The sequence below is a fragment of the Melanostigma gelatinosum genome, assembly GCF_949748355.1.
Source record: "Melanostigma gelatinosum genome assembly, chromosome: 19".
In the NCBI taxonomy this organism is placed as follows: Eukaryota; Metazoa; Chordata; class Actinopteri; order Perciformes; family Zoarcidae; genus Melanostigma; species Melanostigma gelatinosum.
In genome coordinates this window covers 20,102,914-20,127,478 of record NC_136652.1, presented here as the reverse complement: position 1 = coordinate 20,127,478, position 24,565 = coordinate 20,102,914, and the positions used below count along the sequence as shown (strand labels likewise).

The 24,565-nt window shown below is 42.9% G+C and overlaps 1 protein-coding gene across 1 annotated transcript; it reads right to left on the bottom strand.

Moving 5' to 3' along the window:
• Positions 1-13,914: 13,914 nt before the first annotated feature.
• Positions 13,915-19,422, bottom strand: olfcb1 (olfactory receptor C family, b1; the record flags this gene model as incomplete). The annotated part of the gene is made up of 6 exons (XM_079290276.1): positions 13,915-15,056; positions 15,279-15,396; positions 16,110-16,325; positions 16,525-17,367; positions 18,116-18,407; positions 19,214-19,422. 6 exons carry the CDS (start codon positions 19,420-19,422, stop codon positions 13,915-13,917), a joined length of 2,820 nt encoding a protein of 939 aa, XP_079146402.1.
• Positions 19,423-24,565: the final 5,143 nt, after the last annotated feature.

Below are 24,565 nucleotides of genomic sequence, written 5' to 3'. Positions count from 1 at the left end.
TGTACAGATCCACTGTACACAACCTTCTCAACACCAAACAGCAGACAGACTCAGTTAGAGGCTAGCTGGTGAACTTAGCGGATCATTTAGCAGCTAAAGTAAAGTACGGTTTTTATCTCAGGAGCTGCTAGAGACCAACTCTAAAAGAGAGAAAATATTGGACTTCCAGGTGGACACAAATATGTTGCTCATTAACTGCTGGATGTGTAAATAACCAACTGTTGGCATTGCAGTGTCACTGGGACATGATGCTGTTTCTGACAGGTTTAAGAGAGTTGTCCGTATGTTCTCGTGTGCACTGTTCCCGTCGCCTGAACATCATGCTGTAATCACTTTCAGGACGGGTTTGGTGTACAGCCTGAGTTGCCATGGTGATGTTCCTGCTTGTTAAAAGTGAGCCACTGTAGAGAAAGAGAAATGCCACGAGATCAGCCAACACATGTGGGTTCATGAGATTGGCTTCTGGCCAAGCAATCACTGCTGAATGCCATTGATCTAGAACCCATCGGCCACCCACATCTATTTCTACTGTGGTCCCTTTGTGCTGCTGCAGTAAAACCTTCCTTCTTGCTTCTTTAAGCGAGACGCATATTACGTTATCGATAAGCACAAACTACTATTGAAGGCTCCACAGAGACACGCGGTGTGGTGGCTGGCTGCAGAAAGTGAGTCCTTGTTTACATACAAGGATTTCATTCATTCCTGTGTAAACAATAAACATCAGCAACAACACAGCTCAAGATTTATACCTCATTTTGAAACACATTGAGACACATTGCAAGGATATTAATTTCACTGTTCATCATCACAGGCTACCACTTATGTATGCACTCATACGAGTCTTAAATCATAGCTGTTCATTTTCACTTTTCCATTATTTTTATGTTAAGCTGACGTCAATACAATTCAGTACTTCCTGTAAATTTTCCACATTAAAAGACGAATAATACCAGACCAGCTAGAAGACACTGTTTGTCTATTAACCAGTAATCTGTTCTGTTCACCTGTACTTTTAGTACCTCAAGTTTATTCATTCGCTCCGTTTTAATGCAATTATATGTTCATATAATATGTTAATTTATGTCCTGATAATAGTTTTTTAAAATTGGGATCACCCCTATTTCAGGTAATATTACATTTCTGAACATGCATGACCGTTTTTAAGTTGGGCCTTGTCGTGTTGTAAAGGGCAGTGAATGTACAGAGTAGATCTACGTTTCTTTATGAATGAAAGCTGTCAGCTCCAGGCTGTCGCTCTCATCTCCCATTGCCCGTCTCTCATCTTATCACAGGAATCCAAACAGCATGCCAGATACTTGGTTTCAGCATGTTTGCCTGTTATAACAGTATTTACATTTTGACAGCCCTAGGAGCAGTGGGCAACACAACTCAGCACTTCAAGCACATTCCTTTCAGCGTAAACGTAAACTAACACTATTAACCAAACCCCTGTTTGTTGGACGTGTAAGATACATGATTGGCATTTAAAGGTTTGTTCTCCACCTTAGATATAGTAAGCATGATGTCTCGAAACGACACTGTCCACGCTGTGCGTCTGGTTCAGATATGTGGGAACACAAAACACTGCTAATATAAAACAATCCAGAAAAGGCTCCAAACTGCTGACAGCAGAGGGGCGTCTGCAGTGTCCTTCCTGGCTGTCGGGCAGCCTGCCTCCGCCTTAATGAAGCTATCTGGACTGCTGCTGGAGTGTGAAACCAGTTCACCACATGGCGAGCATCGCAGCGAGGTAATTAGAGAAATAAAGACGTGTCAGCTGCCAGCCGTCTTCACATCTGTTCCCACGCCAAAGGACAGCGCACATACAGTGTAATAAAGTATGCATAGGATGGGATCCTCATAACATTATGAATCACAATAAAGTTCTAAGAATAATAATAGTAGAATAGAATAATAGTTCGAAGCAGCATTCCTCAGTGAGTTCATCTTTTGATGCCACTTATCTCAATTGTATTTCCGAGCTTAGCTTTTTTTAGGACTTTTTCAGACGATTCCCGAGATGAAGAAATCCTAAAGTTCACCAAATCATCATGCTGAACATCTGGGGCAAGTCTTCAAAGCAAGCCCTTTCTCTAGACCCCCCTTCATCCCTACCACATTATTATGGTGAAAAATGATGTAATACACAGCACACAGTGATACAATAACGCAGCAGAGACTGTAAGGTTTAATTGCTCTGCATCAGCGGTTACTGATGCAGCACACAAGAGCAGCACATTGTCTTCGTAATCCATCATCATTTCCATTTGTATGTTGTCACTGGGAATTAGCCCGTGCTACTTTAAATGCTAATGATATTTTCAGCCCAACATTCTGTCAGCGATGGTGAAAATAATGATGTTTACTTTCAAGCAGATAGACTGGTCCAGATAGCCACAATTACAGTTGCCTGTCCAATGACTGGACCTGAAGTATATCTTGGACGACATCCAATGCACCAAGATTGTGTTTTCAAGTGAAACAATACTTTGTGGGCGAAATGTCAAGGCAGCATATATTACCCATGTTATTATGAACAGGAGCAAGCTCTGCAGATAACTACAGTTTCCCAATAATATGTGCAATCAATCACACATGTATATGGATGTGTTCGTGATTTCTTTTTATCTTCATTCTGGAAATACATTTTGTTGAGCATGGAAGCTATTGTCAACAGTACCCTGTTTCTTTAACCTGTATCTTCTGGTGTTGGAGGACAGGACTCCAAAACAAATGCTAAATGTTGCTGCTACTTGCTAACATGTTCTCCATGACTTTATAAGACATATTTGAATGGACCATTGTGGGATCAGTTTATCCATTCGCTCACCATCAGTATCCGCAGCTATAGCCAGGAGGCAACCTCCGCTTCTGCCGACTGAACCCAACGCAGAAGTTTCTAAAAACTTGCATTCTCTCTAATGTCCACCAGGGGGCGACTCCTCTGGTTGTATAGAAGTCTATGAGAAAATTACTCTACATCTCACTTGATTTATTACCTCAGTAAACATTGTAAACATGAGTTTATGGTCTCAATCTCTAGTTTCAGTCTTCTTCAATACAGACAAATGTAGTTCAAGAGTCGCTTAGTCAGTGCCTGTGATGTCCCGGCCTCATCTCCGGGACGGATCTTCAGCAGCCACCACCCAACGCTTCCTAAGATTTTGGTCAGCAAAATATGTCTTATTCAGCATTCAGTTGTTCTTAACTCCACCCTCTCGTGTCACTTCTGGTTGCATAAAGTTCAAGATGGCGACGGCCTAAATGCCGAACTCAAGGCTTCAAAACGACATGTTGCTATGATGGTTTCTTACAGCAGCCATTTCAAAAGCTTTGATTAGAGTTACATCAGCACTAACAGCTGCACGTCCCTGTCCTTTTCATCTCGCAGCCTCATCAGGCAGCGAGACTGACGGCACTAACAACAACAAAGGAGCTCATCAATCATTTAGAAGGAGGATGGGGAGTGTAAGAGGAACAGGAGTCAATTTAAGTAGCAGATGTCGATTGTGGGCCAAGTAGCAACACACCACTTTCATGCTGACATTATATTTTATTCAGCGATATTTACCACATACTCACCAAACAGAGCGTGGTATATCACAGGGACGATAGAACATGTAAAATAAGTCAAGCTGTTCTCATTCAGCGTTTGTATACCAATGAGAAATGATGCTACCTTATTCTCTAAAATCCCACAAATGTATTTTGTATGTTATCCACGTAATCATGAACGAGGAAGTATAAAGACTGCATGTAGCCCTCTCCGGGCGATCGGGTGGGGCGGCGCGTGGCTTCAACAAACATTGATCTTTCACCCCGGAGACCGCCGTTCGGTCCCGTGTGAACGAGAGGTCAGCGTTGATTTATTTGTCACATAACTTGCGTACTTTAGTAACAGCACATCCGTAGTTCCTAAACCTGACTAGGAATTCCACGAAGAATTCCATCGGTTTGTTAATGACCCCCTGGAGCACATTATTTTAGGGTTGTTGGTTTGATCCATGCAATTCTCTTGTCCAAAGGGCCTTGAACGGCAGGTTAAACAGCAATATAAAAATGCAGTCCCTTTAATGGACGTGGTCCTGTGGAAACGTGCACAACTCTTATTAGACATGGGTATAAAAGAAATACAAGTTTTGTGAGGAAGTAAGAGTAGTTGAAATGAATCATGCAAGGGAAAAAAAAAATCATTCCATGAAAAAATGAAAGAAAATGATTGAAAACAAAGAGGAATAAGTCAGTCAAATCACTTGAAAGCTTGGAAGGAAGCAAGGGAATTTAAATAGATGCTATTTGAAATGCAAGACAATAGATGGCAGCATTTGACCATCAAAATCCATATCAGTGTTGAAGGTTCAACTCAATTCAATCTGGTGGATACCAGCTCTTGTTTATTGATGTTTATGTGGTGGTGATGTGGTTTAATTTGACTGAGACGTCCCACTGAACCTTCCACGAACAGAACCATATTAGTGAGTCACTTATATGGTTCTGTTGTAAGTAATCATCTCGGGAGGTGTCATGGTGATATCTATTAGTTATTAGTTAGATATTTTGCTCTATTTACATGCAGTGTCTTGCAAAATGTCTGATATTTAAAGATACACTAATCTTTAAAGGCCATTCTTTCTAAATTAGGTTTTTCTCAGACTCTCCACTTCAGTATCACTGACACACATCATTACTATCGATTATTCTGAAGGCTTTTAGCGTTGTTCATATATCATTCATAGCCTGATTCATACAACATTGTATGACTAAAATTATGGGGCAAATGTTTTTTTTGTTTTTGGCCGTTTTCTTATTTTTTTATTGATGGACTGATGAAAAGAGATTCCAAAATTCCCTCTGTCAAAACCTTTGACTCTAATATGTCAACGAAACAAGAATTTTGAACCTGATTCAATGTTCAGATTTCTGTTCTGGAAATGTATGCAAATGAGCTCATATGATAAGAGACTGCTTCATTTGCACATTTAAACATACATTTTCAGAAAACCTGTATTACAAAAAGTAATACACTTGGAAAGTTTCATGCCAATATCTATTAGTTAACTTGTTTTACCCTATTTGCATAGTGCCTCCCCTTAAAGGTCCCTGTGGAGGTTTTGCACAATGTTTAGATGACCGTGGCTCTGTTGTTTGTATCTCGAGCCCCCCCCCCCCCCCCAGCACATGTTACTCCACTGACGTAAAAGGCGTCATTATGTACAAATAACAAATAACATAATCCAGTAGCATTATGAAAGGAAATGCAGTGAAGACATCCCGGCTCCCTCTGCTTCAATTGAGAACAATCTTCTCTTTTATTTTTTTTATTTGTCTCTCTCTCAGGTCGCCCATCGTTTCGGAAGTTCAATGTTAACATTCTGGAGTAGTGAACTTCTTTACAGGTAGTTTGGGTAGTTTCCTGTTTTGTGCTCTACTTGTATGTACACTAGGTACTCATGATACATACAGTATCATGACATACCTTTTTTTGTTTACAAGAAACTCCACAGGGTACCCTCAGTGAAATTGTTGACACACAGAACCATGTTTCTGATCACGGACTGGGCGGGGTCAACAGCCCCTGAACATTTCCACAAACAGCATCTCCTAGAAAAGACTAGGAAGACGTTTCTCTTTTATTGGGACACAGTTGAGGTAGAAAACATGGTTAACACAAATGGGAAGCTAGTACAAACCGTACAAACACAAAATAGAATACATACAAAAACAGCTGAGTACATCTGATTTATTATGTAAATGAATGGCATACTCTTATTTTGATACAGCAGCTACAAACTGCTAATACCAAATGTTTCTCCCAGCTTTGGGATTCAACAGGTAGCTGAGAGGACAGCGGGAGTGCCAACCAGTGCCAAAAGCTGGTATAACAAACGTATATCTTTAACATCAAACAAATTCAAGGTAGACTATAGATTTAACGTACAGATAAAGATTAAGTAGGCCCTTTTAGAAACTGACACAGACAAATTCATCAGAAGTCAGTCAGAGAGAAATGTTCAAGAACTTAACAATACATATTATAAATGTATCTAACACCCACTCTCAGTACAAACCTCTTATCAGGAAAGAAAAGAGAAAGGGTCTAAACCTCAGAATCCTGCTAATCCATAATCCCCTGTTCCATTCCCTCCCCACCTATTTCACTTAAGCAACCCTGACCAATCACAGCTGGGCTCTAGACTGCACTTTGATCCAACTGGCAGTTGTCTCCTGTCATCAGGGGGCCTGTCCAGCCTATAGGAGAGCAACAAAGGAGGGGAAAGGAGTTTTAGTACAAGAGTGGATTACCGGCAGGCCTAGGAGCTCAGATAACCGCATGGGTGGAGAGAAAGGAAGGAGGGCTAATCCAATCTGGATTAGGCCAGGTGGTTTATAGAGGGAGGGGGTGAGCTGATAACATACAAAGGGAGCACTGTTACAGTAGGTATGAATTAGAGGTAAACTGTCTGAAAAAGCCTTTACTGCGGGTCTCCACACAGACTATCTAAGTCAATCTCTTTATAGATAAGCAGATATTTTAAAACTGTTACAAACAAAGAAAACAACAATAAAAGGACAAGATATAGAATATCTACGCAGGGCGCTTGGAGCTTTACCCATATAGAGACTAAAAATCTGGATATCTTGGTCTCTTTTGACAAATCTCCTCTAAATTCAGTGCGCAGTGCATTGCTACAGTACATAGCTCGAGTACCAGTTTAAGTGTTGATGCCTTAGTTGATATTGTACCTTTGTTTCAACAATTGCAATAAATAACTTTGAAGACAGCTAATTGACACATAGTAAATATGGGACTTTGAGTCCTGGGGATTTGATCACAGCCATGCCTCCATCCCATTTTGACATGCTGTTGTATGCTCTTATGCAGCCTGATGTCTAAACTTTATTTCATATGCATGCAGGTACATACAAAAAATATGACCCCTGTATGTAACCAACTTTTAACATTAAGGAGTATTTTTGAAATGCAGTAGGATGGTAACATGAATTGAAGATTTGATTCAGGATTGAAACAATGACATTTCAACTATCAATTACTATGACAAGGTGACTTGTTTCACAACTCCCATGAAACTTGATTTGGAAGATTTAGTCGTTACAATGCAAGTTATCAAAAAACGTGAGGGCCATTTCACAATTTAAGAAGGTCATATGGGGTAGCAGGTTCAAGTAGACATACCAGTTGTGTCTGTTTTGTGTCTGTTGGGAATGCAGATAATCAGAAGTGCTGATGTCATTCACTTAAACAGTATGAAAGGCAGCTGATTGGATCTACCACACAGATGACTCGTGACTCAAGTAAACAACCACCAAAGCGCAAACCCCAAAGTTCAAACCCCACCCTTATTTGTTGCATTAACTACACTGACATTACCCTAATCACAAGGGTTTAACCCTTACTCATGTGTTATAGAGTAATACCATAAGCTACATGAATGAAATAGTCATATTTTAGAAGAATATGCAGAAATATGTTTATTAGATTTGTTATAGTATCTAATAGCTTCCTCAAAACTCAAGGACTTGACAAGTCAATTTTAATTAAGCATGACTTGTATTGGTAAGTACGCAGTCAAGTTTTTTCTTTAAAACCAACAAAGCAGTTCGAAAGACCAGCAAGGTTTACCTAGACCCACAACTTTTGTAATATTATTTACCTTTATTGTGTGGTAAAAGGCTCACTCCCCTTGACCTGGGTAGAGCCTGGACAGCCATCTTTGGAAAACTCAGAATGGGAAGAACTAGGCCTCTGTTCTGATTGGGTGTGACGGGTAGAGTTGTCTATCCCTTTTGTTGGAAGTCTGCCTCGGAAGGCTTCACCCCATGGTTTGGGAAGTACAGATCTTCCGGGGAGGATGGAGGTCTGAGAGTTTTGTGAGTCCTTTCGACAGAAAACTGAGCGGGCGTCGCAAAAGGAAACAGACGGAATGATCTCTTCAGAGTTGTTGTCTGTTTCACGTGTCACCGTTTTTGGAGAACTTGGGCGAGATGAGGGCCTAGAGGTGGATTGAGGTCTGAATGCAGGAGGGCTTGGAAATCTGTGGCACACAGAAAGACAAGATGGTGGTTGGCGGACTCTGGAGACAGGCGGTGCTGTCACAGGCAGGCTGTAAGAGGACATGTCACCCTCATAGAATTCATTGCTTCCACATCTCTGACCCACTCTGGCTTGAAGGGGTGAAGGTCCTCTGCCTCGTAATTCTGTAATATCTCTCTTGTCAGAAGATTCTCCTGCATTGCTCAGTTGAATCATCTTACGTGTCTGCTGGTAGAGACAGTTCGCCTTCTCTATTTCTGGATCCAGATCAGTTTCTCGTTGCTGCTCAGCTTCTTGCGCCCCGATAACAGCAGCATGCCTGGCAGGTAAGATAATGATCGATCTTGGCTTAATGCTGGCTCGGTTTGGCAGCACTTCAACATTCTGAATGGATGCTTTGAGACGCTGAGAAACTCCGGTCTTTTGGTTTATTATTGGGAGACTCAGAACCGAATCTTCCTGTGACCTTTCCTTGTTTCCTGGTATGCCCTTGGTTCTCTGGAAGGAATTGTCCATCAGAACCTCTGGAGGCGGAGGTGGTAGGCTGTCTACATCGAGGTCATCCTTGCTTTCAGGCCAGCTGTTGTTGTTATTCTTGCCATTGATGACCAACACCCCCTCATTGCTATTTACTGTGTCAGATAAATGAATAATCCCACATTTTCTGGGCCTCCTGATATGAGGTGGACTATTATCAAGGCTCTGCCCTTGTCTACCATCAACCCCTTGGCTAAAGGTAGTTATTAGCCTTCTGACGGACTGGTGCTTGGGTGGTTGGGGTGCCAACACTGATGTTCTGAAGGGGCCTTTTTGTGCACTTGCTGATCCACTTACTGAATGCCATCGTAGACCAGCTCTATACAGGTTGTAATGAGGCCCTGTTAACTCTTTCTTTCCACGGATTTCAGCCATATTTTTCATTCGTTGATCCAACTTCCTCTGGCTCTTTTCTAGCTCCATCATAATGTTTACACACCTGGTGGATGAAGAGTGTTTGGTTGTGGAGTTTGACCTCTTCTTTTCAGGCCTATCACCGTCATCATCATCATACTCTTCATCATCATCATCCTCCTCCTCCTCCTCGCCCTCTTCATCATATTCATTATAGCCGAGGTTCAGTAGATTACTGGGCAGCTTATCAATTGCACCGCGAATGTTACTTCCAGATCCACAACTTCCCGATCCAGCACTCCCACGGTGGCGGCGGTGCCTATCTGACCCTGTCAGACTCTCATTTTCTCCGCCGAAACCGCTGTCCTCACTGTGCAGTGACGAATCCTCGGGGTTGAACTTCCTCATGGCAGCCTTCTCCACCCGCGCCAGCACTAGAGTCAGCCTCTGCTCTGCTGCCTGCTTGGCCTGCAGCTTCTCAACCAGCAGTATAGAAAGAGAAGCAAAATACTCCACTGCCTCCTCAAGCGTGGTGTCACCCAGTGCCTGTACAGAGCCCCCCACGAGCTTCATTTTCTCTGTTGAATGCTGGAGCAGTTGCTGTAACAGATCAGGAGGTGGATTAGGGGGGTTTGCAGAGTCAGTCCTAGGTTTAGCTGGTAGAACAGCTGGGCCCATCATCCCAGAAGGCAAGGCCATGTAGTCCCCATGATCCTTCAACATGAACTCCCCCTCCTCAGCCACCTCCTCTAGAGCTTGGTTGATCTCGTCGAAGCGGAACACCAATGCAGACATTGTGGGCTGGAGGGACAGCTGTGTCTGGGCGGCCTGGTCCAGCAGGCCCAACAGGGCTTCGAATTTTGATATGTTAGGGTTCAGAAAGGCATAGGCTGCCTGGTGAGCCCTCACCATGTGTGGCGGGAAGTCCAACTTTGTCAGAACGCAAGAGGATTTTTTCTGCTTTTCGGCAGACCTTCTCATGCCTTTATCTTTCTTTCTTTTCTCAAACTTATTAATCTTATCTGTTTTTACATCCTCATTGATTATTTCTTGGGGCATCACATTGACCTCTGTTTCTTCAATGTCCTCAGCGTTTTGGCCTCCCGTTGTGTCGGAGGCCAACTGACACCATGCGGCCTCTTTTGTAGGATGTTCTTCAGTGAGTAGGGGTAGTTCATTTTCTTTCTCCTCCGTCTCAAAACATTTGCGTTCCTGCTCATCAGGTCTAGACTCAACACCATCTTGTGGTGCTTCAGCCAGCAGAGCCTGTCGAGGTCCAGGGACTTCTGGCTTTGAAAATAACTTTCCTTTGGATGGAGAGCAGCCCATTTTTGCTCTCAAAAGTGAATCAAGGAAACCTTGAAAAATCACTTTCTCTGAAGAAACATTTATCAGGAGCAAAAGTAAAAGCCTAAGTGTAAATCCATAGGTAAGGATGCGTGTAGTTGGACAGACAAGGTCTTCTAGAATCCTCCAACAATGTCCTTTTGTTGACAGTGGAGCCTCCACATGCTCGTTTGAATATATATTTCTTCCGTTATTGTATGCTTTCCCCTCAGGATTGTTCGGTCAAACAGTGCAGGAGCCACCTGCAACCTGTTGAGTGAACTGACTCTCCACCAAGGCTTGCGATCGTGAGGAGCTGAGAGGATAAGACGGATCGGGGGGTTTCTTTCCTCTCTCTGCTTCAGTACGCACAGATGGTTATGTTAAGTGCATCAACACGCACACGCTCGCTCACACACACACACACACACACACACACACACACACACACACACACACACACACACACACACACACACACACACACACACACACACACACACACGCATTTACACGTAAGACTTTAAGCTCATCAGGTTAATCAGAGCCAAGTTCGTCAGGTGGTGTTTTTAGCCTCATCCACTGCTGTTCGTAGTTTACGTGCAACTGTTGAGTTCACTTCAGAGATAAACAACTCTGTTTTTTTGCAGACTGATTGCCAGAAATGTCCAGCTGACTTTGATGTATTTAATATTTTACCGCGATATATGGTTATTTCTTATGTCATGGCCATTTTAATTCTATTCTCTCTCTCACAAACACTCTCGCTCACACACACACACATACACGCTCACACACACACGCACACACACGCACACACACGCACGCACATGCACACACAAACACACAGACACGGAAATTCACTTGTAGCCGTCATTGTAAATGCTGGGTAAGGAAACCAGTTCTCTGCCAAGAGTTGACCGAATTTCCGAGAAAATGATCCAGTAAGATAGTTCACACATTTCTCAGGTTTCACTGTTACACCTCGTAGTGCCAGTTTGGCAATGCTGACCTCATCTCTTTCACCAAATACACTCACTGAGTTAAAAGTGGACGAACCTGAACGTCATTTGTCTTAACTGGCATTTATCCAGCATGTAAAACAAACTGTGCCCGCATACTGGTTTGTATGATTAAATCTTGACAGGCTTTACAAAGATGAACAGGGTGTCTTTTCTACAGAATGAACAGAACAGAACAGAATGCTGGTTCAACGAGACCACTGAAAGAGACAAAGACACTTCTGGGAAACAGTTCAATAAAAGATCAGAAATTGGTAAAATAAACTGGAAGCTTAGCATAAAATGTGTGTCGATTTAAATAGGAAAAGATTCCTGTTCCAGTGCACAATAATGCAGCAATGCGTCGCTTTAGCAATGCTCTTCTTCAAACTTCACTACATAAATAGAAGGGGAGTCTAGGGTTAGCACTGTTGGAATATCAGCTGAACATACTCTGGACTGACAAATCACAGTTCAAAGCTATTCAATCTCACCACTGAGTAGACTGCAGAGGGCCCAAAGAAAAAACAGACAAACTCAATATTTGAAGCCCAGTTGCATTGTTGTGATCCAATAATGTAATTTTTCTGGACTGGAAAACAAATTGAAAATCGACGGCTATTTGGGGGAAAACGAGAGTATTCTCCCCTGTTGTGCCGTAAAATGTTAACGCCCAAATTCCCGTAAAAGAGACACCGAGGACATGACCTCACTGGTAGCCACGGTCCTGACGTGGCACACTTCTAAACATACGTTGTGAGGCTGAGGTACTAATACTTGGCAGTGACGTTATTTACCGTACACAGATCGATACCATCACTATTCTGAAAGGGTTCATCTGTACATAAACAGAATGACACAACAATAGCTGCGTTGTCACAGAGAGATGGCGACATCCAAAACATTGTGGTTACAAGGAAGTAAATGAACCATTTCCCTGCAGGCTGACAGTCATGCTTCACTGTTCTTTTAATAGACTTGGCTGGTGGAAATATACGGACTGACAGCAGATGAGAGCTGTAATCAGAGAGAGAATGACTCTGTTTTCTACTGTATTCTGATCAGTGATCAGTTGTGGCTGAGCTTGGCCAGTGTGTCTGTGTTTTTGCAGGAGGCTTTAATACCTTTGCGGTAGATTAGCGACCGACTGACGGTCGTGTAACGGTCTCAGCTGTTTCCCTCGAGGACACAGAGATCATGTCCGGGTCATCAGGCGCCATTTATTGTTGTGTCGAGGGCTGCCCGTTGATGCCCGTGCTGGGATTGATATGTTTTAGAATTATTATAAAACTTGAATTGTATGATTGTTTTGGTTAAATTCAACATTATGTTGCCTGTGTCATTAAATCCACAACACATGCTTTATGTTTCTTATTCTAGTTTTATTCATGTACAGAATATGATATTTCTAACACCCATGTTTCTGATGGCGCGTGTCTATGCCTGCTCTCACATCTCTGCACTGAAGTTCTCTGACTTTAACTTGTCGATATGTTTTATGCTTAGTTTGGTAAATTTCCAATCGGTTCTCACTCCCAATGCGTACTACTGGCGCAGCACCTGTTGCATATTTTATACGGCATTAGTCAGTAGTACGTATGAGGTGGTTTCAAATACAGCGACAAACACAGAGAGACATACATGGATACGGAGGGGGAGGAAAAACCCAGAGGCAAGGCCCTGACTTTGACAGATCCGGAGTTCTTGACTCGTAAACAGTGAGTGTTTATCAAAGTCACGGAAGGATACTTCAACGGCCGAATTTCAAGAATGCTTCATCATCAAATCTCGCCGAGGGACTTTTCCAATGACGAGGATCCTTCCTATTCTACCGAGGGATGAGTCCTTCCTTCAGAGGATTTTCAAGGATGCATCTTCGATGTTCCTATAAAACCCACAATCCTAAATGCGCCCCCGATTTGGTGTAATATTCTGGTGTAGGTCCAGATATTTACACCCCTAACTCTGAGAATTAAGGCTTTATTTTGACCAAACCAGAGTTGGTTTTGATGAGTTTCATTTTGTCTCTGCTTTGTTGTTGTTGGAATAAAGTCTGTTTCACAATCAGTGACATTGTAATGCTGTTTTTTTAATGGAGTCTGGTGGCATTGAGGAAAGCATATCCATTCAGTGTTTTTCAACATTTATAATTGTAATAATTGTAAAAATCCTTGTTGAGTTTATTTATTTTTTGACAGGTCTACATGTTTTGAATCGGTGTATATTGTTTTGAGGAATGCAAAAACAATATTCCCAATATAAATTGTGCAGATACAGGCAAACAAAACTAACAAAAGACGACCCAACAAAGGAACGGAGCTGGTATCAATAGTGAGTGAGTAATCCGGGAAGTGAGAACAGGTGAGCAGGAGGTGAGGTGAGTGCAGGAATAATGACGGACAGGTGAAACAATTTACAGCAAGACTTTAAAAAGCATTTTTGCTTTAATTTTACTTTTAACTGTACACAATACACATGAGTCCTCTTTGGTTGTCTGTACATTGAAGAATACAACAGCTTAGAGAAAATAAAAACTCATTTTAACTTGGATTTACAGCACAAAGATAACAAACAATATTGGCTTTAAAAAGGGAAAGTTGAAAAATAAAATACTATAACAGTACAGTGCATATCACATTCCTCTTAGATGGATATACTCCTACGTCTCCTCAGTTTTGTTCCTGGCTTCGTATAGGCATACATCTTTTTATTGGACACAGGCGTTATGATCACCTCTGAATCTGTCGGGCTGACCTCGCTCAGCGTCTCTAAGGTTGTCAATATAGTTGTACTTCTTATGGCAAACCTGTTACTTGTTACTGAGGAAGTATTCATTTCAGGGATATGTATGTCTGTCACCAAATCAACTTTTTGACTGGAGATGACTCGCCATCTCCTCAGAATGCTCTCTAGTGTATCCGTCTTTGACCCCCTAAGCGCTTCGTAGCACTTGGGTAAGAAATGGCAGAAGATGATGCCATAAGTGGACACCAGAATGGCTGAAGCCTGCACAGGAGAGGCATTTTCATTGTTAATGATATAGACTGGGATAAAACACACCCATACAAACAAGTACATCAGCATGCTGAAGATGATGTAGCCTGTTTCGCTGAACTCCTGCGGAACCTTCCTGCCTTTGACGGCCAAGAGGAAGCCAAGCAATGCTAGCAGAGCTATGTAGACTAGCATAAAGCCAAAACCTATGTATGTGGGACCTTCACTACACTGAATTAGTTTGATCATGCTTTGTGGGGACGGAGGAGTGGGATCAATATCAGGGGAGTCAAAGATGAGCCAGAGAAGACAGATGATCCCCTGGAGAGCAGTTATGACGATGACAATTACAGTCGGCTTATAGAGTTTGTTCAGTCGCCTGGAAGTCAGCTGACCGAAGGGAAGGAAAGCCAGGAAGGTACGGTAGGCCTTGACTAGGACACAGGACACACACAGGGTGAAGCCCAGAGCATACATTACCTGGCGGGCCTGGCAGAGGTGTACACTGGGCTTGCCCATGAAGCATATCACACTTGCGAAGCTCACTGACAGACCAGCCATCATGATACAAGACAATCTCACCTCAGCTCTTTTCATAGGTAGGGAATCTCTGTACACCAAAAAGACAATGAAGGTGATGAACAAGAGCAAGATGCCTAAGACTGTGGCTGCAATCATGATGATGGGATGAGTATCTTTCCATCGCAGGTAGGACTCAGATCTTGGCATGCACTGATCCCAGCCCTTGAGAGACCAAGTTCCATTGGGACACGCTTTGCAGGTATGAAGATCTGTGAGAGAAGATGGTGATGTACATATTTGCCAAAGTCATGGTTTATTTAGCTAGAAGTCAAATGTACTTTAAAAGCCTAAAATGAACCTAATGTGGACAGGACTATTTAAATACACTATGTGAACAACCAAAACGTCCCCGGTAAGGACCCCAGTGTCTCAAGCTGGTTTATATTTTGAAGTTAAATTAAACACAAAATCAGAATATCAATGAGTCATACCCCAGGCGTCTGTAAAGGTCCCCTCCAGACAAGGCGTGCAGTTGTAACAGCAGTATATGTTCAGGATCTTCTTCACTGAGCCAGGAGCGCAGCGCTCTGAGCATCTGTACTGAGGGATCTGAAAGGGCAAAAGCAGAGAACAAGAGTAACTGCAGCTGAGCAGTCTGTGGGGAGATAGCCTGTACATGTTTACGCCAGCCTTTGCTGGAAGTTTCGGTTAAGGCAACAGTACCTATTAGTTGGGTTTGGGAAAAGAGCTTCTCACAGGACAAAATCACAACTTTTAGCTTCGCACGGGACACAAACAACAGTCTCCTGGCCAAAAGTCCTGTGTTTGTATGGCTCGTATGATCCATCTCCTCGCCCAGCCATCTTGTGTGGACTATCTTGCTCTTTATACTACTGCCATTGCTCTGATCATCTAATGAGGACACAAGTGTGTTCACATTGAAATTAGTTGCAAGCCTGGTGCGTAGCAAACTCAGCTAAAGCGTTCCTCTGTGCGCCAGTGTCACTGAGGCGCACTGACCAAGATGTGGAATTTGAACCATAAGGAACGAGAACAGGTTGATCAACTTGAGAGGGAAGTTCAAACCGGCCTGTTGTAGTTTCTCACAGCGCAATCAATCCCACAAAAGGCTCCTTATCCCTGGATTAGAGCTTTTCGAGTGTTTTATGGTCTGAAAAGCAGTTTAAAGCGTGAGGTATTTCCTGACCACCTGACTTTTCCTCTTGACTCAGGCACTGTCCTGTGTAAGGATACACAGACAGCAATACATTGACTATTGCAGCAATCAAATCTGTTATGTTGTGAGTACGTTGTTGTCTCACCGTGGTATTGGCTGTTGAAAACCAGATGATGTTTTCAATATCGATCTTTATTTCTTCATCGAGGACATGGTATTTCCCAATCTTTTGAAATCGTCTGTGGTGTCCATCTTGTTCCCACATGATGAGATCATAACAACTTACAAAATCCCCATTTTCGTCAAAGTAGAAATTCTGGTTGTAAAACTCAAACTTAACTTTCTTCAGTTCCTTAAGAAGCTGCAAAGCAAAGGGTAGAAAGTAAATTATGGGCCCTTTTGCATGAATTAAACTGAGATTGACCACCTTAGCATACAATTTCACAAACTGTTATTCATGAGAATTCTAAGGGTTAGAAACGCACATTACGTTGTAATTCCTAAATGATAAGGAAGTTACAGATTTAAATCTGTTATCTGATTATGATATCCATTCTCACCTTCCATGGTGGGAAATTAATCTCTCCCAAGCATGATGAACTGTTGCACTTTAGTAGCTTTTTTAGAGCATTTGCTGTGGCCCTCACTGCTACTTTGTGAAGGAAGGTTTCACTTGTATCCAGAGCCTTTACGAGAAAGTCGTCATTTTCCTCTTGGGGATCCTTGAAAGTGCATGCATTGGCAGATTTGATTCTCAGGAGATCAGGTGTGGGACAATAAGATGGAGGCTTGCTTGAGAAACATTCTGAGCTGCAGTTGAATCTCAGGTTCTTGTATTCTTCGATAAAGCGGTTGTACCCTCCTGGGGTTGCTGTGAGATTCTTGAGATAGTTATCGAATGATTCACTCTTTTCTGAAACAAACGCAAAGCCCAAGATGTCCCCAACCTTATTGATTCCTTCCATGTGGGCGAGGACCCTGCTCTTGGACCAGGCATCACTGGCAATCCAGGTCCTTGATGTGTTGGTCCTGATCATTTCCTGAAAGAGGACCTCCACCAAGTCTATCTGAAGGATCAGCAGTACCACCTGGGCATCGGAGGAGCGGATCTGCTCGGCGACTCGCTTGATGCGTTGCAGGCTGAGTGGATGATCAAGGTAACTAGGCAGCGCCTCCTGGTAGGCCAAGCACACACTATTTGCCTCAGCATCCCCGAGGAAGCTCTGGAAAGCTGCGCTGCCGTACTCGTCGTCGCCGTACACGACCCCGACCCAGTTCCAGCCAAAGAGATGCATAATTGTGGCCACTGCTTTGGTCTGATGCTTATCACTGGGAATAGTGCGCATGAAAACTGGGTAGCGCAGCTTATCACTCAGGTCTGGTGCAGATGATGTGCTGCTCAGCTGATGAGAAGAGTATAAAATAAAAAGATTATAAAATTTGAATTACATTTATTTTACACCCAAACGTCACCTCAAATCCCCAAATGTCCCCCTGCAAATTATGTTTTTGATTTGAATAACAACAGAAAGTGTACATCTTTAAATTGTAGGGCTTTCACACCTACATCGTTCCACGGTCCGGACCAAACAGCCAAATTGAGCCATGGTTCGGGGAATTATTTTTTTAGATTGGTCGGACTTTACAGGAATTACAGGAAGAACCAGAAAAAATGAAAAACAATGCAACGAAACAAAAAGAGCCACGATAACGTCAGGACGTTGGTATGTCATAGTGCTCTCACATAATTGCAACATCAAACCAAAATCGAATGTATACAATGTAACAAAAATGTGAACCATGGTACAGACTCAGGTGTGAAACGGCCCTTAGTGGGATTATAACACTACGGAATTTGATTTAGTGCTAGAATACTACAAATATTACAACTACTATAAACCTATAATCATTCTGTGAAATATGCTTGTTTGAGGTCTTACCAACAGTTAGATGAGAAGAAAAACAATTTAGTCTCTGTGGGTTCAGTGAAAAGATTGTAGGATGTGGTTGACCTGTCTTAGTACAAAGACTGGAAGTACGGGCAAACATTTGGCCTCTGTCCCAATGTGTTGGACTAATTCTTCAACAAATGGAGCTGAAACAGTAAAGCCTCCAAGCGTATTTGCTGATCAGACAGTATTTGTGACTTACTAGTGGGACCATGTACACAGTCAGCAGTCTGGCCACAACGATGGACACCTCAGAGTACAGAGCTCCTAAGACAATCTTGACTCTGGGCCTGTAGTCGGTGTAGTCGCACATCACATTGAGAGAGCCGTTGACTTCCAGCATGTGCCCCACACTCTGCTGCGCCTTGATTGCAGAGGAGCACGTGTCACACATCAAATATCCGAGACGCACTCCTGGGAGGAAGCCGGCTGCATTTATGGTCTCAATTTCATGGATTGCAGCCAAGGATTTCAGAAATGACTCCGGATCAAAACTGAAAAACGGACCGGGTGGAAAAACATCAAATTATCTTTAAGACATTTTGGTTAGAGGTGTTTGATTTCATATAGGACGTCTGCAGAAGACCACACCTCCATGCTGAAGATGAGACCGCACCCCCAGACTTAATTGACCCTTCGCTGAGTCCCGCCCCTCAAACACACACTGGCCAATCACAGCGTAGCATCAGACAGCTTTGACCAGGGTTCGACAACTCTCCGGCTCTGCCCCATAAAACCTCCCACAATGTTAGATTTTCTTCATTTTCAGGCTGGTTTTGTGGATTTTGAGCAATGTCACGGTAAAACATTGTGTAATAATGATTCTCGAGAGGTTGGAAGGAGGTATATGCATTTTATTTTTAACCTATTTTCACAGCTGAATCAGTTTGACATCCTTGATATATTCTTCAAATGCATACTGTAGAACCCTTCGAGTCTTTACGTTCAAATTAAAAATAGGTTATGCCTATACACACACATCTATTTCCCAAGGTTTCTGTTTTTGTAATTCTGTAAACATTCCATAAATGGATACGTCTCAATTTGTAGCTGTTTTATTATTCCTATGTCAGTGTTCAGATTGTGCATCTTTTTTATTTTCATAAATTAATATGGCTGTATGCAATGCAAACTATTTTGTTGGGGGATTCAAGATGACAAAGGAGAAAACAGTTAGGGAGAAATAATAATATTAAGGAACTTTTTTACTACAACCCACACGCTTAGAATGAAAGATATACTTCCTCACACACATATGAAGACCATGTAATGTAGTAAATCTATATTTTCTTGTACTCACGCTAAGCAGTGGAAGCTTTCAGGTCTGATCCGCTCCTGGAGAGCCTTCACTTTACGATGACACGGCAACATTATTCCAATCACAACGTCCCCAGAAGCATGAGCGCCGCAAACGGACTGAGCAAAGTCACACCCGTCCACACGAGCCGGGATGCTGCTCAGTATTATCAGGGCCCAGAAGAAGCTGCACGGCGGAGCACACATCTGCATCCTGAATGGCCTCGGTGGAACGAACACTTCTGTGCATGAACACTTCTCTCTCGTGTGGACTTTGGGTGATGCAAGACACGGTGACATGCAAAGGAACCTGTTTTTAAGAGGAACTGAAAAGAATGTCCTCTGCATCAACTTGCATCCTCCTCCTCCTCCTTCCTTGACAAGGAAGTAAAGTACCAAAGATCTCAAGTGTTGCATTGAACAATAAGGCAGACTGTTTCTGTGGTTCCTGAAGTGAGGTCCAGGGTTCTGCAGAGGCCCTTCTTGTTGGGAGTCACAATGAATGAGCGGTTTGGTCAACCAATTCAAAAAGTGCTGGTTATTTATTTGCCACTTACTCTCATGAAAACAATATAATTCCCCGTAGGTGTTCAGACCAGACCTGACGTGGTGATCACACAACTCCACGTGATACACGCAGTAAAGCTAAATCCTGTGCCAGCCCTCTGGTTGAATGAATAAAACGCATCCTGTCTGGAAACATTACAAAGTGGTACGGGATGCTCACGGCCCAGGACAGGAGGGCTCCGCAGCCCAGAACATCATGAGTACCCGTCTACCGAGCAACAGTGACATCAGTGAGGTGAGCTGCCTGCGCAGGAGCCCATAGAAGTATCCATTGTATCGGCTGCCACATCACCATGATATGGAGACGCTTCTGGAGGGAACTTGTGTCAATTTTTGCACTACCCTCATTCCCCCTTAACCAAAGTCTCTCTATGAGTAACTGTATATATATATATATATATATATTTTATTCAGTTTTAATGTATTCTATTCTAATTGACATATTAGTATTATGTGTAATGTTTGTGCGCTAAGGGCCAACAACTTACCGGTATCTTTCATTGTGCAACCCTTTGTGGGACAATGACAAATGAATGAACTATGTGACCGTGTGAGGCATAATCCAGTAACAAGGAAGAGCCCTCCTCTTTGTTGGAATGGAGTCTCAATAAATCACTCCATGGAGTGCAGATCTCCACCAGACGACCGCTGCTGTATTGATGTGATTGAATACAACACTCTAAGAAGAAGAAGAAACATTCCTTTATTAGTCCCACAGTGTATATATAGGGAGCAGTGGGCTGCCAATGACAGGCGCCTGGGGAGCAGTTAGGGGTACAGTGTCTCAGGGACACTTCGACACAGAACACGTTGCAGCCGTGGATCGAACCGGTGACCTTTCGGTTGGCGGACAACCCTCTCTACCCAGTAAGCCACGGTCGCCCCAAAGGCCCCAAATCCAGACACAAACAGCCTGAAAGGCCCCGCAGAAGCTCTTTCTGCGTGGAGTTGTTCTCATTCAAACTGGTAACATACGGACGCTTTGTCAGACCACTTTGGCGTCACGTTCCAACGCACGGGGTAGCCCAGCACAGGGTAGGAGTAAAAACGTGGTTGATGTTGTGAATTCAAAGCACATAAATTGGAGCATTTTCTCTAAGCGTCTAAGAAGACATAGTTACATGAAAGCCCCGTGTGTTGGAGACGCTGAAAGGTGCCTTGTGCCTTTGTATTTCTGCAGGATCACGATGAGCACAAGGGACCTTTGTGTTAAAACCTTGGTCAATGCTTCCCTCTGCTGGTAATCTACAGCCAAACATGTTGCACATGCAGCGGACTTCACAGAGACCTTCAGCAGATCACTGCAGCTTTGTGAAGATTGGGCCACGATGGACAGCACAGACGTCCAGACAGGAAATGAGGGCGACACGCTATCTCGTTGGAAAGCTCCGGAAAAAAGCTGGAGCTCGAGTCAAGCTGTGTTTTTATGAAGACAGTATGTCCCCGGGTTGGTTTCTTCCTTTGTTTGAGTCAGCAAGATGTCAACAAATGTAACATCCCGTTAGCTTCCTCATGTCTCTGTGTGTGTGTGTGTGTGCTTCCCCTGATTACACTCATCCTACTCACCTGCCCAGTCCACCCAGCTGCCTTCAATCTCCTCATCACCCCACACACATATGCTCTCCTGCTTTCCCTGTTCTGGTTGTTTGTTCTGTGCCTTCCTCGTGTTTGCTTGGTGTTCCAGAGTTCCCTTCTGATTTGTACCGTTGCCCTTCTTTTGTTTTTGGTTATTTTTGCCCGCTCCGTTGGAGTCTCTTTAAGTTTGTTTTTGACCTTTTTTTTTCAAGTAAAGATTCCTGAGTTTGAACTTCACCTCGTCTCTTGTGTCTCATCTGCGATTGAGTCCCGGATCTGCCCCTCGGCCTGACAACAAACTTGTTCAATGACCTTCATGGAGTCAAGAAAGACAACATTAGATCGACACTTGAATTCCTATTTATTAAAAACAAAATCAGTCGTCCAGAGAGTTTAAGTCACCTGACTGCTCTCAAATGATCTATAAGACCACTTTGTTTTTTCAACATTACGTTAAAATAAAACCCAAATAAATAAAAAATCAACAGTAACAGTTAGTTGGCCGTCATCAGAGTTGCTCTACAGCAGTGGTATTAGTAGGTAACACTTTAGCATGAGGTTAGAGAAACAAACTGCTTATTAATGCCTGGATTAGCGTAAAAAAATGTTTCTTTCACTGCTAAACTAACTCGACGCTCCAATCAGCCTGCAGTAAGTCAATCAGTGGCATATCAGTGTGTATGAAGTCACTGTAGGTAAGATTCATTCATTAGTTCCCTGACTGGGTATTTGTGCAGCCCTATAATGAAGCGTTACCTCTTTGTGGCCATACAGCCACACACACCATGCTAAAATAGTGGAGCATGCATCAATGTCACACTGAAGGCTACACCACCACCCTGTCCCGCTGGGTCACAGGAAGCAGGCCCGCTGGTTTAAGGGAGGAGGGGATGGGCAGCTCGTGCAGGCTGTCCGGGAAGGTCGCAGGGCTCAGCTGCTTCAGAACAGTCTGCGGCGAGGATCAGCGGTAAAAATATGAATGATGAAAGGGATTGGTTGCAGAGAAATGACGGATAAAATAAAAGGAGGCGAAATAACAAGAAATCATAAGTCACAAGTCCAATCATAAGCTTATGAGTCAAGTCTTGATAATGAGCCCGTATCCACATGTGATCTGCATCTGGATATCTTATGAAAAACATGTTTATGAAGGTTATAATGCATTTCTATTTGGGATCTGGTTTGCACTGCAATCAGATCTCATGCAGGTGTAAAAGACATCTGTACAGTTTGACCACATTCTTATGAGTTAAACATTCTGGGAAATACACTTATGTTTGCTTTCAAAGTGTGAGATAAGAAGATTGAAATCAATCGTGTGTGTGTGTGTGTGTGTGTGTACACAGAGCTGGACTCAGGACGTGGTTCCTTTAGAAAGCGGTTTGTGTAAGGATGAAACAAACAAGATACAAGAGAACGATTTAAATCTCACACTTGGAAAAGATGGATGAGGTGACGGAAAAACTAATGTTTTCGTAGGTACTGTAGTTCTTTACTGTCAACAATATACCGGTAGGTGGTAAAGCAGCTGCGCCACTCACAACATGAATTAAAGAGCAGAGGCAAGACAATTCATTGAGGACAGACAAGAAAAACAGAGCAGCGACAAACAACACAACTTTAAAATTGAGCTTCAAGCTTCATACTTGAAAATAGTGGTTTAACAAAAACAATTCTCAATGCCAGATTCTCCGTACTTCTTGTTTCAAAAACGTTCAACCCCATCTCTTGGCCTTACTCAGTTAGAGCAGGCGTGACAGGTGTGAATGACCAGTAATTACACAAAACACCTGTATCTCACACTCAATCAGAACAAAGCTGTGAATGTTCCAGTGTGACTGATCAGTGTGACTAATGGTCAGCGCTAATCTGAGATTCCTTTGATTGGAGCCGTGCGCTCTCATCCCCGTGGATAAGCCTTTGATTGAATTTGCATTTGCAGGATGGTCAGCAACGAGTTTCAGCTGTGACCACGTCCCTTTCATCCTCAGTAATTACACTCTTCTATTCCCACCAATTGAATTAGACGTCGGTATATGAGCTGGCTCAACAAGCACTCGGGCACGCTTTGAAATGTAATGCGAGCACTGCAGATCTGTTTGGGTCCTGATTTCTATGTAAAGCGTTTGTTTAATTCTCCCGCTAATTAATGTGGAGTCTGGTGACCTCTGCTGCACACAGAAGCCGTAAAATCATGAGTGTGAACGTCTGTTTGAGGGTGCTGATGTGGGAGCAGTGTGAAGGGGGGGGGGGGCATCACTTGTCTTGTCTATGCATCTGGCCTGCACTGTGGTGGCATCCGTCTGAATCGAACGTCATTTTAAGTCGACAGGTGATGTGTTGACATGACGACATACTCTGTGCTGCCGTTTTAAGAGCGGAGCGGAGCAAGTCCAAAGAGAACGAGAAGAAAAAAAACTGCATTAACCTTGCAGAGACGTACCAAATGTCTCCAGCAAAAGAAGCGTTATTTTAACAAATTAACTGAATATTTACAGTGAGGTGCATGAGTGCAAAACATAAAGTTTGACTAATTGAACATAGCCAAAAAGAAGGTGCCCAAATGAGAAGCAGAGGACTAATGCAGCAGCAGCAGCTGCAGAGCTTGACAGACTGGGAACACTGGCCCAGGTGCTCCCGGTTGGCCCTAGTGATCCCTGCCACCAGGTATCTGGAAAACATGGCAAGTGACAGATTGGCAGGAAAAGGCTGCCAATCTACTTTTATGAAACAAGATGTCTGTGCGGTACAAATTTTTACACACTGGTAAAAAATAATCTCTATTATCATGGGGACCAAAGCATGCTCGCATAACAGTAAAACATATGACATCATACTTTAAAGGACACTTCTAGATGTACCATGGCCTGCATTACATGCATTACAAATAGCTGACTGAACTGTTGGAAAAACACACTCAATGTAAAACTCTAGGGCATGCTTTAAAACACTGTTTAATAATAAAAACAATATAAATAATTTGAAGTAAATTGGCTAAAATGACGTCCACATCTCATGGTCTTCATCAGTGAATCAGCTGTCGTTGTGTACGGAGCCCCAGAAGTCCTGGAACACTCTCATCTAGTTGTTTGGTGAAGATAATAACTTGTACAAATAATTATCTTGTGCATACAATGCTCAGTATTTTCCTTGAACAACTAGATTCACAATTTTAATCAAGCGCCACTCAAACAGAAATATTTATTTTGGGGGG